This window comes from Dermacentor variabilis, chromosome 10, assembly GCF_050947875.1.
Source record: "Dermacentor variabilis isolate Ectoservices chromosome 10, ASM5094787v1, whole genome shotgun sequence".
Classification (NCBI taxonomy): domain Eukaryota; kingdom Metazoa; phylum Arthropoda; class Arachnida; order Ixodida; family Ixodidae; genus Dermacentor; species Dermacentor variabilis.
Genome location: NC_134577.1, coordinates 90,002,824 through 90,016,803, shown reverse-complemented (window position 1 = coordinate 90,016,803; position 13,980 = coordinate 90,002,824). Strand labels below are relative to the sequence as shown.

Here is a 13,980-nt window from a genome sequence, read left to right as displayed (position 1 = left end):
AACAGACGTCCTAGCTAGCTGTTCCTTCGCCGCTGACTGGTTCAGTAAGTTTGAGACTGCAAACGTCGATTGAGAAAAAAAAAAAAAAAAAGTCGAGCGACGACCCAAAATAGTCGCTTTTCGAACAAAGTGACCATTTGCAACGTACTTGGCCGCGCGACCTCTGCGAGTCGCCGGTGTGAATGAGCAACGATCGCGTCCTGCAACTCGGTTGCGCGAGAGAACGTGCCTTTTGCATCGGAAAGTCCGGCCTCCGACAATAAAACAGGCGAAACAGCCAAATAAGGCGATTGAATTATACTGCGGCACATTTTTGGAAGTCGTGACGTACGATAACAAGTTTGTACGAACCCATGGCCCGGATGGCGTAACACCAAAACTCTACCAAAAGTGCTGTGTGAACGGCGGTCGCATTTCTCCTTACCTCATGCAGGAATAGTGCTGAGCGAAACACGGTAAACCGTGTAGTGAGGGGCCGTTTACTTCCACAATGGTTCCACCAATGAGCAACAGGCATTCCATAGGATTTGAGGCTGCACTTGTCTCCGCGCAAAATACTGTCATACAACCACGGTGTAAGAATACGGATAGAACAGACACATCTGTGCAAAAATTCCGTTCAAAATGCGCGGGTAAAATAGTCAGAGACGTCAAAATAATGCGAACAGCAATTTCACGGCCTTCGTCATAACGCAGCTGGCCAATCCGTTTCCAGCTGGCGCGCGCCTTTATGGAATGACGGCCGACACCGCGAGCCACGAACTACGAACAGACTTGCGTGCCGATAAGTCATTTGAAGTTGTATGCTGATTTTTGCGTGTGTCAGTTTTCTACCAGCATAGTGTCGCACGGAGCTCTCGCCATAAAAGTACAACGACGCACCCAGCCTTGCGGCACAAATTTCCCGAGAGCTACGATGCTTCGTAACGTGCGTATTCAGAGAGAGCTGGAGATGCTAAACTCGCAGTTGCCTCCCGGCATCGTGTGCAACCCGGTCGCTGATATGTTGGACAACTTTGAAGCTGGTAAGTATCTCGTTTACAGAGCGCGAACGGCTGTACAGTTGTGAACGGCTCGAGTAACGAGCGCAAGTATTGTTTCGTTTCCACTCCTGTTTCGCAGTTATCACGTTTCAGAAGACGCTTTTGATGCAGCGCGAAACCTAATTAACACAAACATGAGGAGGCACATACAAAAAAAAAAAAAAAAGACAACACACAACGATATATGTGCCTCCTCGTGGCCGTGTTAGGTTTCGCGCTTCATCAAAAGTGTTCTCGACCAACAAGCCCCCATCGCTACCCTCGTTCACTTCAAGGGACGAGTTCGTGTTAGTGCACACGATTGATGTCATTATCTGAGCCTGTCGCTGCTTTCGATCGTTGCAGCCATCACCGGAGCTAGCGGAACACCATACGAAGGCGGAACCTTCAAGCTCAACATTCGCATCCCCGAAAGGTGCGTTGCCCACCGCCGCACTGTTGCTGTCATCTCTCGTATCTCATTTGAAACTTCATGAGCGCATGCGTTTTCTCGTACATAATGTGCACCCGCATGCTGAACGACAGAATCTTACGAAGTCCACTGGTAGATATGTAGATATAGTTGTGAGGTGCCGATCGAATATCGTACGAAAGAAAATTTAAATAAATATACGTATGCCTGTTGTTTCTTCATAATCTCGTTCAGCAGCCTTGCAAAGAAAATCATTTTGTCACGCTGTTAACTGCGGCGTAATTCAATTTTCTTACGATGTAGCCAATCTACGAGTGAAAAGTTCAACCTGTGTATTATTTTGTATTTGGGAACTGTCACATAACAAGTTGCTCGGTTGATTACGTTGGTGGTGCTCTTATCTCGTAATACAGTAGCGAGATAATTTATGATCAGGCACCACTAACAGTGCAATGCTTCCAGTATTTCAGTCTATCTCTGGCAGAGTTGACTGTAACCATCCTTTTCAAATCCTGGCTGATGATTGCGCTTTATGGCAAATGATCGACCAACTTTCCCAGACGTGCAACCTGTTGGCACAGTTATTTCTGCATGCAGGTGAGGATTTCTTTGTCTGGTGGCTGCACTGTGCAGGTACCCATTTGAGGCACCCGTGGCAGTGTTCCAGACACCGGTGTACCACCCCAATGTGGACTCTACGGGCCGCATCTGCCTGGATGTGCTCCAGATGCCACCGAAGGTGAGGCAGGCAATGGGATTCGGCTGGCAGCTAATGTTTTGTCATAGCCTCTTGAGGCCCAAAGACAGCTCATGCATACAGTCGTTTTTCAAGTCGGTACTGATTATTGAGTGGTATGTGACAAAATGTGAAAAACCCTGATGTTTGTTTTGGTAAACGCCGCTTTTCCTGGCCCCAACACAGAGATTGTGTTTTGGTGTTTTGAGGGCATGCGTGCCATGAATGTTCTTGATTTATCACTTTTGTGATGGTGGTTAAAGAAGTGCTTTTTGTTGGGAATAAACCTTAGTTTGAAGTTATTGCTTATTCTGTTGTTTTCTCGTTTGTTGTCGTCACTTTTGAACCCTCCATGCAATCATACAATTGGCATCATGCAATCGTACAAGCTTTCCCAAATTTCAATTCTTGTAAACAGAGGTGAAAGTGTAACATCGCATAACAGGTTAACATGTTGATGCTGCATCCTGGATTTTCATGCCAATTTGCAGTATTCGGAATGCTCCCTATGGTTACTTTTCGTATACGAATACACAATGGCCTGGATTTCTCCAAAACCTGATGCTAAGAATGTAATTAAACCACTCATGCATCTGACTTAATAGCCAGGACGAATGTTTTATGTAATCACTCGCGAGTTAACTTTGGAAAGAACTGAAAGTATTGTGCAAATATAATCTACAAGGAGTCTCTGGAGGATAGAACTCATGCTCAAGTACTCACATAGAGGTGAATACTTTATTGTAACTACTCACAAGTGGTAAGTTTAGAGAGAACTTATTCAGGGGCGTTTACTATCAAAATTTTCATAGAACTTTTAGGGAATTTGTCAATTCCAGATAATTAAGGGGGAAAAAAAGAAATTTCACACTGGTTGCTTCGAATTGGAGCACTAAAGTGGTAATCACGACAGTTGTGGTGAATGTAGTGGTATGCCAGAATGAAGATTTTTCAACTGAACCTAGATCCGCAAATAATGGTGTCTTTTGCTGGTTTTGTTAGTGTGAGCCAGGCTGGGAGGTTGAAATATTATGAAACTTGCCGATATCGGTCAAATGTGATATAGTACATCTCGCCTGATTTACAGCTGATGGAAAATTATGGGACGGCGTAACAACTTGGCAAGTTTTACCCCAGTAATATTTCCTTGTGCCTGAACCTCTAGGATCATGGACTGCCAGGAAATTTTCATAAACGTAGGCAGGGAAAACCTGGAAAAACAAGAGAACTTGAAAGGGCCAACACAGTAGGCTGTTGGTTTAACTATATTGTTATCCCTTTTCTTGTAGGAAGTGCGGTTGGAACATCTAAAAACAAGCAGTAGCCTGCTGCTACCTGGTGGAAATAGGCTCACTAATTTCAGCCGGTCGGTTATTTTACCTGGGCTTCTTGTTTTGACTGCCAGCGTGTAACATGACTGCCACTGTTTTAGCATCATTTTCTAGTGTGTATGTGCCTTCATGAGGTTGTTCATGTGGCCGCTTAATTTCTACGAAGAGTCAAACAATTCGTTGGAATACAGTGCAAGCATTGTTTGAGCCATAGCAATGCTTTGTTTGTAGTTGAGGAGAATCTGATCGTGGATACGACTGAATATAATGTATTTACTGCCCTTTTAATTTTTAGCCACTCGTTGTGCACTTTTTGCCAAGGCACATCAGTTTTGCTATTCCTTACATGCGAAACGTGTTCCACAAAGTGGCAGTCTTGCGTTGGCCTGAAATTTCACCCTAGCCTCTCTAGCTCACATATATAAGTGATAGTCACATTAGCACAATTACTACTGCATGAATGAAACTCTGAATTTATCGCATCTGGTAAAAAAAATGTGCTCCAGAATAGTAGTGTTGTGATTGGGGGTACAAAGATGTGCAAAAAGATGTGCAAACTTCGGCACCATGGTGGAGTAAAGAATGTGGAGCTGGGCCATCCAGGATGTTTAAAAACACTTATATTTCCATTTGTACAAGAATGATGCAGAAAAGATATTCAAATTTAAGCTGCCGAATCTGTCACCAAGCGTCCGTCTCGTCTTTAAACTTCCGTCGTCCGGAGTTGGGATACGGATGACACCATTCCTCGCCAATCCGTAGGTTTGCAGTTCCTTTCCTCTGAGGAGAGGTTGATGTTGGCTCGGCCTCGAAAATACACACATCACTGTGCACAAACAGGGAAAGCGGGGAGCACAATGACCCTGTCTCCAACACAGACGTGGCAGTTTGGGCCCAGTGGTATCCAGAAGGGCGTGTCTTGTTGGCTCCCTAGTCACCCCAAATCATGTGAAGGAATGTCTCCTTGCAAATTGCCCAAACCCATTATGGCGCTGTCCATCTGTTTGCCCTGAATCATCGCAGTTGGAGATGGCTCTGACGAGGGTGTCAGCTTACGTACCATTGTGGCATTCTATGTGAGCGACTGGTTTTGCGGGGTAAGCGGCTGATCAGAACAGTAGGCATACCTCACAGTCTCTGTTTAAGCTGCACCAATGCACTGCCATAATTCTTAAGGGCTACAGACATGAGCTAATGACTTTGGCATTTACCGCTGTTCATTGTGTTTGTTCTGTGAACAGCTATAAGAGTGTATCTGAGTTCCATGCCTATTTCATTGATCTTTCTGCTTCCACCATTCTGCTCTGTTCTGGTTTACCTTCTTGCATTTTTCCTTTCTTTTCTCTCTTTTGCCTCAGCTATCTATGTCATTGGATGGCACCAGCATCGGTATAGTAGCGCCATCTGTTGTGGTAGCTGTGTACTACGACGCCGACTCCTGTGGTCCTATGCATGTTATGTGGGGAAGCAGAGTGTCAAGGGACGTGAGGAAGTAGCCAGTTTGCACAAACTGTCTACTGAAACAGTGCTCAAGAGAAACGCGACATGATTCACATTGCAAGTGCTGCTGTCTACATTAATGTTTCAGTAAAGACTGTGGGCATAGTTTTCAGATGTTTTTTAATCAAGAAGACTATGGAATGCTCCCTGCCCACTCTGCTGGCATACATGAACACATTATACTCCATGAACAGGACAGTGGTAATGAACCAGTGTACAGTTCATGATGTTCATGAAACTTCATGTTCTTTCGTGCGTTGCTTCGGCTGGTGGTTGTTTTGACTGTGAACCAGCTGGCTCAGATTCGGACACTTCCAGTGGCTTTTGTATGTGTGTGTTTGTATGTATGTGCGTGTTTGCATGTGTGTGTTTGCTAATGCTTACTTTAGTAGGCCCTGAAATAGCTGGGCAAGGCTCGGAAAATCTTGGCAATTAACTCTTTGTCATGGCATGTTACGTGCAGGGTCGCTGGCGGCCATCGCTGAACCTCAAGGTCGTCCTCCTGTCACTTCACGCCCTGCTGGCACAGCCAAATCCTGATGATCCTCTTGTGCCAGAACTTGTGAGTTGACTACAGTCCATGACAGGGAATGTCATATGCAGTGGAACTTCACTAATCTATCCCTCGTTACAATTTACCCATTGTGATGCTGCTTAGGTGCAGTCCCTATGATGATGCCATCATAAAAACCAGGTTTTGTTTGTTGAGTAATTTTTCCTCGCTACTGCTACATTCTGTTCCTATGGTCTCGTGAAAGATATTTTATTGGCGGCGCCTTACTGTAAATCACGGCAACACTGTGTAACTTCACTTCCTTTCAATGCTCCAGGGCTGTTGTCTCATGTTCCCTGTCTTAAATGATACCTTCACACCAACTGCAACACTGATCATAAGATCGACCCTATACTTCATTTCATGTCTAGCAAGTAACCCTACAGAAGTTAGGCAAGTAGAATGGTCATAGGAGTCTCACTCCATGCATTTTTACAATACAGTCGTATTAGATCTGCGATGCTGTCCATCGAATAGCTGCCTCATATATTACAACTACTGCTTGCGGACCTAAGTTTACGCGAAATCACATATTATTTGTGCATCTTAGTGTTTCCAGGATGCTAGGAACAATGTTTTGGTCACGTTTGCATTTTGGTTTCGTTTATGCGTTGCCGATTGCTGGTAACGGTTTGCAGTGATGTTTTACCTTTCGGACATCACATATTTTTTCACCCGAAGCAACATAGATAATGTAATTTTACGACCCTTGTGTAGATTACATCCATTTGTAATGCCGGGACCATGGCCTCTGAGACTGCCACAGAATGGCGACATGCCGCAGTAGTTTCTGAAGTTTACGCTTCTGGCCAACTAGAACGCTTCACTCTTGTGTGCAGAATTGAGTCATGTCCTGTGGGTAGTAAAATATATAACAAGCTCTTGAATAAAATATGGCGACAGCGCTTGCAGTTTCGAAGTGACAGGTGATCAGATCCGGGCGCCATTTTCAGAGAACGACATGCCTCCGTATTTCGTTCTTTAGACAAACATGTCTAACAGAAGTTTGCAAGCTATGTGTGGGAATGTACCGGGAACAAAAAATGACACTAAAAATCTGGTTTTTGGGCCAAAGTGCTGCCAACTTGTAACTACTGATGCCAGCTTCATTGTGGGTAATTTTTTTAGTGTTTTTAACGGCGGGTCCATATATAATGAACTACTTGTATAACGACCACTATTCACGTAACTATCGAGTTCGTTATAAACAGGTTCGACTGTTTAAAGACATATGCGAATACTAGCATACAATCTTTTCACCAAACTGAAAAAGAAGAGGGGGGGGGCGCTTAGGGGCCCAATTTTTTTTTAATCGCTGCCATTAATCTGCAGAAAACTAAAGTAATGTTTAACAGTCTCGGAGGAGAACAGCAGTTTACGATAGGTAGCGAGGCACTGGAAGTGGTAAGGGAATATATCTACTTAGGGCAGGTAGTTACCACGGATCCGGATCATGAGACTGAAATAACCAGAAGAATAAGAATGGGCTGGGGTGTGTTTGGCAGGCATTCTCAAATCATGAACAGCAGGTTGCCACTATCTATCAAGAGAAAAGTGTATAACAGCTGTGTCTTACTAGTACTCACCTATGGGGCAGAAACCTGGAGGCTTACGAAAAGGGTTCTGCTGAAATTGAGGACGACGCAATGAGCTATGGAAAGAAGAATGATGGGTGTAACGTTAAGGGATAAGAAAAGAGCAGATTGGGTGAGGGAACAAACGCGGGTAAATGACATCTTAGTTGAAATCAAGAAAAAGAAATGGGGGGGGGGGGGCATGGGCTGGACATGTAATGAGGAGGCAAGATAACCGATGGTCATCGAGGGTTACGGACTGGATTCCAAGGGAAGGGAAGCGTAGCAGGGGGCGGCAGAAAGTTAGGTGGGCGGATGACATTAAGATGTTTGCAGGGACAACATGGCCACACTTAGTACATGACCACACTTAGTACATGACTGGGGTAGTTGGAGAAGTATGGAAGAGGCCTTTGCCCTGCAGTGGGTGTAACCAGGCTGATGATGATGATATGAAGCCAAGGAAAGCATAGGGTAAGTTATATGTACCATATTTACTTGCATAATGATCGCACTTGCGTAAAGATCGCACCCCTAAATTTTGTCGTCAAAATTCAAAATTTTTTTTTTAATGATAGCACTCCGAACTTGCCGCAGCGATATCTCGTGTGCCAAGTCTAGCTAATAATGATCGCGCTTACCATCTGTCCAATGCTACACGAACGACTCTCCAAGACAAACCAAGCGGTCTGCATGCACCAAACATTCTTAAGCAGATGCCCCATTTCATTCCTTTCGTCACTTTCCGCACTTCCATGACAAAAAAAACCTACAACAAAACTTGCTTTTATTTTGTGTAGGTTTTATAATGGTTGTGATCATCAACAACAACAAAAATGGCGCCTTTCGATTCTCATCTGCACTCGTGGGCACGCAACGAATCGGGAGCAGCAACGATAGCAGCCACGTTTCCACTGATACGTTAGAAGTGTACCCTATTCATACCCCGACGCTTGTAACACAGCTAAGGTATTTGCCCACCCTTGCGGAAATGTGCCGTATTATGATAGTAGTAAAGACAAATGCCGCAGTTCCCGCAGCATGCCCGCCGTGTGTTTCTATGTCACTGGCAGCTAAGCGCACCCATCTGTTTCTGTCCCCTCAAAGTGGACATGGCTGCGTTATTGCCGCAAACTTGCCGATATTAACGATATTATTCATTACTGATATGGAAGAAACTGTTTCAATGCATGTAATGTACTCACGAGAAGAAAAAAAAAACGCGTTCGGCGCGTTTGGCTTGCTCCGTCGGCCGCCATCTTTTTTTGTGTGTCCTGCACTACATACAGCGGCAGCCGCCTGTTTGTTGACCTGTTGTCATCCGGCAGCAAATGCAAGATGAAAAAAAATTTTTTTTCTTTTTGCGGGAAATTTAACCTGCTTAATGATTGCACCCCTGAATTTCCATCAATTTTTGTGGACAAAGAAATGTGATCGTTATGCGAGTAGATATGGTATTGTTAATTGAAGTGTATAAATGATACAGGGAAATGAAAGTGGATTAAACAGCAGCCTGTCGCCAGTAGAAGCCAAGCCCACAACCTTTGCATTATGTGATGCTAACTGGCTAATAACACTCCCATTGTTACACACACATAAATACCCAAGATTGTGGAGATTGGAACAGACGTTGCCCTAGCACAATTAATTGGTAGTGTATAACAAAATGCGAAGGCTGTAGGTTTGACTCGCAAGCGGCGAGTTGTTTTTATGTTCGTGTTCGTTTCCCTTTAATTTATCATTTCTGCATTTCAATTACAACTACAAATAACTTCCCCTATGCTTTCCTTGGCTTCGTTATCTGTTGGCTTCACATGTTTGTGATTTCGTATAAGTGTCCTTTAAACATGGGACCATAACCTCGTGCATTTTTTACAATGCATGCCGACTTGTTTTATCGTACATGGTAGCCTGTGGTCCACTGCGTTGGGGCCGCGTTCCCGGACCTCGTGTTGCTTTAGCATAGACTAGCACATTCGCCAAGCACTGCTGCCACTCCGTACTCACTACTTTGTTTCTACACGACATGCAGTGAGAGAAAGTTGATGCAACGCTGACAGTGTCCCGTAAATTGTGGCCGACTATTGGGAACGTGGCACCCTCTAAGTGGTCTTTAATTTACTGTCCCTGGGCAGGGCGTTCAAAAAATACAGGAGGCTTTGTGAGTACCGTACCCAGCACAGAGGTCTTGAAATGTGCGCTGATTCCACAGCAACATGGTGTACACTGCAGAAAACGAGAGAAGAGATGCGAGCAGGATAGATGTGTGGTGCCACTTCTCCCGTCGTCCGCGCTGTTCACCACCTTGAACGTAGACCTACTAGCCCAGCTTAAATCCCACATTGATTCTGTAGCTTTGGCTGTAGATGTGGCCACTGCAGAACATGAGCACCAACGACGCTGTGGTTTAGCCAGAGCCTGGCCGTATATTATGTGTAGTAAATTGGTTCACTGTTTGACTCTAGTGTTCCTGTGGCGCCTTTAGGTGGCGCTCCCCAGTGTAATCATGTGGCGGTCGATGCGCGTCCCTAGCCGTGCCCGAGGCAAGTCAAGTATGTGAAACATTTGTAAACTGGTGGCGCCTTCTGCTCAAAATTTGGTTAAATTGAAATTTTGTGATGGGTTTTGAGACTTTTGTCTTTATACGACAGGTCGTGCGGCAAAGCTTATCCACTGTTGGTGTCGCCCTTGTCTCTGGTTTGCAGACGTGGCAGGCCGGTGCGTAAGGCTAGTTTGTATTTTGAGTGATGCAGAAATTCGAACACTTCTTTTCAGACTCCAACTCGGAGGTCTTCGACGTTGAATACAAGGTGCCTTTGAGGAACAGTGGCAGAAAATAAGAGGCCATGTTGCCTGAGGAACACTAATTATCCTAAATTATTTTATTATACTAGAAGAATGCCAGGAAACTTAAAAAAGGAAAAGAAATCTAGAGGCAGGCATAGACAAAGCGACAGGAAGGAACTCATTCATTAATTAGCATAAAACTAATTTCTAAATTTCCTGATTAAAAAAAAAACTAAAATGTTCAGTAGCATACCGCTATCGAATTTCAAGCCTGCAAATGTGCTACTTAGACAGAAATTTAATTTGCTGCACTTTGAAAAAACGTCTTGCACACAAAGAAATAAGACTCCTATGCACCACTTTTTGTTTCAATCCCGCTCCTCCAGGCCGACCAGTTCAAGTACCAGAGGGACATGTTCAACAGGCTGGCCGCAGAACACACGCGACGACACGCCATGGGCTGAGCCTTCGGCATGCCGACCCAGTTTCGTTTACACTGCGGCCATTTGGGCCAATGGGTTTTCCTCATTTCATCTGCAATAAGAGTTGGGAACTAAGAATAAGTTCTTGTTCATACCTCAGTGCTCTTACTTATTTAAGATTTTTAGCATATGGGCTTGGCTAGAATCTCTTCACTGAGCAAGCCTGTTCATGCCTTTATTTATGTTTATGATCAGCCCTGCAGTGACGTTCATGATCAGGTTCTGTGTACCATCGCGTTACAGTGTCACAATTTTCTGCTGTGCCGACAGGTTTGGAGCCTTGCATTGGACTCTGTGTTCTGCAATGGAAGCTTTCGTGGAAATGAGCTGTAAAAGAAAGCCATTCTGGAGGGAGTTTTAGCTTTAGTAATCACACCAGCACGGTGACCCATGGATTCTTTTTTGTTGATCAAGCACTACACTAGTCACATTTAGAAAAAATTCAGGTTTTAGTGAACTAAGGAGCAGAACGTTTCCTTGGCGCTGTGAAACTGTTTCAAGATATGTCATTCAAAGCCACAAAATATTTAAGATACCATAGCATACTTGTTATGCGTGATTTGCCTTTGCAATGACGGCATTGAAAGTTCTGATACTTCAAGGCAATAATGTTGCTGCAGAATCAACTACTACCGACATCTGTTAACCTTGATGGCACCTTCAATAGGGTGGAATTGAAAAAGGAACAGAAAGAAGACCCAAACACAGTGCTGCTTTGACGGCACCATTTACCCTATTACCCTGAATCTAACTTTCACCATGTCTTTAGCAGTTCAAGTAGGAAACTATTGTAAAAATTATGTTAGAATAAGCTCCTTCAACGAGAAAGATGCAGCGTGCCTCCACAATCAGGAAACGATTAAACCAGTGAAGCTAATCTTCACAGAATAGAAAATTTTATACCCAGTGTACTTCAGCGAGGATAGGTGGGCTGCGCTCTTGGGCAGCCCCGAACTCAACGACCAAACCCTGGCCGTCCAGAGTGCCCACGATCGGGCCGTCAAGTTCGGCTTGGCGGTCCCTACGTGGGACTAGCCGGGTGGCGCGGGATCTCCCCTGCGTCTTCTCTGGACCAAAATAAAGTTACTTCACTCACTCACTCACTGCCTACAGAGCGCAACATGTTTTCCATATGGGCTGCTGTATGCTTGATACAGAGCCTTTATCAAGTGGCTCTGTAAACGGGATAGTGGAGCAAACCTAGACTAACCGCTTTGCTGGCTCATCCTGTGACACGTGCAGTTCTCTCGAATGCTGAAAGCACATGACATGGCTTTGTTGCCATTAGCTTAGCATGTAACATGACTGATCTTTCCAATGAGCTTTTGTAATCAAAGACTGAAGGCAGCACACCGTTGTCGACATCCTACAAGGGAACTCATTTTGTTGCCATGTTGTGACGACAATGGCGATTATGCTGGCCATTAACGGTAGGTGGTTGTGAACGTGGTTTCATATCAGACTGCACCACGCAAGCAATTTTCAGCCCAGTGCTCTGGGGGGAAAAGGTGCATATTAGAATAGTGTAAATGTGATAATAATTCATTGTCAGCTGCTGTTATCCCTTGTAAACTTACCCAAGCCAGGCCTGAAAATACACGTCTTTGGCGGGAGGGAATGTGTCCTTCAACGCATTCACTGTACTCGAGCACTGCCTATACAGATACTGCAGGCGTTGGCATCTGGAGTGGGGTCACAATTTGGGTCAGGCAGATTCACGTCAACGAGTCAAGTTTGAGTTATCCGGTGAGGGCCACTTTTGGGATTGCAGTAACAGGTTCTGGCCCATAGAAATCTATGGGCACCAGCTGGGACCTTCATTCAGGATCAAATTAGCCAGAGTCAAGTTTATGAATTAAGCCTGGTTTTCCAAAACTTGCAGCATTTTTTGTCTAGTTTATTTCAGCAAAGTCCAGCTTTCTTAGCTAATTGACAGTATTTTAGATGGGATCATTTGAAATGTGTGTGTGTTTGTGTTTCTTTCATATTTAGACTGGCGAATTGGAAGCTTACAATGTTAATAACTAAATTTGCGCTGTCCAAGTAATGACATGTTGATGCCAAAGCATTGGAGCTTCCTGAATTGTGTACTGACGTGGCTTGTTAGGAAGTATGGAATTGTTACGAAAGAATGAAGGTGGAGGACAAGCAGATCATACCAGCTATCTGCGCGAAAGTGATGAAATTAAGGAACAATGTAACGGAGACATGGCTTGCCCCAAATCATCCCAATTTCCTCCTTTTCTGGCTTCAGCTAGCCTCACCGTCATTCCACTCTTAGGCAGGAAGCAAACATTTTCATTCATTTTCACCCATTTTGTGCTGCACAACGCTTTTAACCCTGTAATGTTGACTGTGCATTGTTCATGTGTCATGTAGAGCATTATTCCCAGCTGTAAGCTTCAGATTTATCGCTTGTGAAAAGTGAATTTCGATGTACATATGTACTAAGACTTCGCAAATCATTTGGTTTATTTATTTCCTACCAGAGGAATTCCCCTGAATTCTTTGTTGATTTCCATGCTGGGAATGTGATGGTTTGTGTGTGATACACGGAGCATTACAGGGTTAATACCGGCCTGAATGTGTTCCTTATGGTTGTCAGTTACCACATTACCTGCATTCTATTCGTGTTAACAGCATGGTCACTGTGGTGGCCAAAATGGATGCACATACTAGCACTGGGCAATTCAACATTCCAAATGCTACAAAAACGTGTTCCATGTATTAATGTGCCATGTACTCAGCATCATGTAGCCCCTTGCTGACTGGAAGGTTTCAACTTGCTTTGCTACATTTAATGCTGACCTAGTTTGGCTTAATCCGAACAGTGGTTAACCGGTGAAAAATGGTCAGCAGAGTAAGATAAGCAGTGTACATGTGCCATGTGATAGCATCTTCATGTTCATGTTAGCGTGCACTGAGCTGCATAAAAGTCCCGAGAAGATTGTCTGATTTGTTCGTTACTAGTGCCTTATGTATTGCTAGAACATTGGCATATAGAAGCGCCAGCCTTCAGGAGACACTGTGAAATTTTCACTGTTTGGAAATAAAGATGTATGTTTGAGAGCCAATTCATGCCTTGTCGATGCTCTTTCATCTGTTATATTGCACAGCGAATTGATTGTGGTCGACCAAGCGTAGAGTTTTTACAAAGCTACACGAGGAATTAAGACAAAAAATGCTGCCTCATTGGCTACACACTTTCATGCAAATAAGTTCTGTAGACTCCCTTTCTGGAATTTGCCGGGTCTTCATCACTGCATCAAAAGCAGAAAGCAAAATACCATTTTGAAGGTGGGATCGAAACCACTGGCCTTCCAAAAATATAGTTGGCTTACTGCATGTTGGGCATGTTAGCCTCTTGGATAACACGTCTGCTGTTTTTATGGTTAAGAGCCGAGAAACTCATTTACGATATGTTATCTGTTAAGCCTAATACTATGTGAACAAAAGTTGCAGTTTCGCCCGAAAGGCGAGGCATCAATTGAGATAGCAAAGTAAAAATTTGGAAGACACTTAAGCTTTGCCTTTTAGTGAGAAACGCAACAGCAGTCAAAGA

At 44.2% G+C, this 13,980-nt stretch overlaps 1 protein-coding gene across 2 annotated transcripts; it reads left to right on the top strand.

The window, feature by feature from the left end:
- Positions 1–260: 260 nt before the first annotated feature.
- LOC142560804 (ubiquitin-conjugating enzyme E2 T-like) lies at positions 261–13,492 on the top strand. Of its 2 annotated transcripts, none has more exons than XM_075673165.1 (5): positions 261–1,025; positions 1,389–1,458; positions 2,089–2,194; positions 5,486–5,584; positions 9,801–9,890. In XM_075673165.1, exons 1-5 carry the CDS (start codon positions 917–919, stop codon positions 9,873–9,875), a joined length of 459 nt encoding a protein of 152 aa, XP_075529280.1. In that variant the 5' UTR covers positions 261–916; the 3' UTR covers positions 9,876–9,890. The 2 variants fall into 2 exon arrangements, with proteins under 2 accessions (XP_075529280.1, XP_075529279.1); XM_075673164.1 differs by lacking the exon at positions 9,801–9,890 and adding an exon at positions 10,323–13,492 and having other exon boundaries at positions 688–1,025.
- Positions 13,493–13,980: the final 488 nt, after the last annotated feature.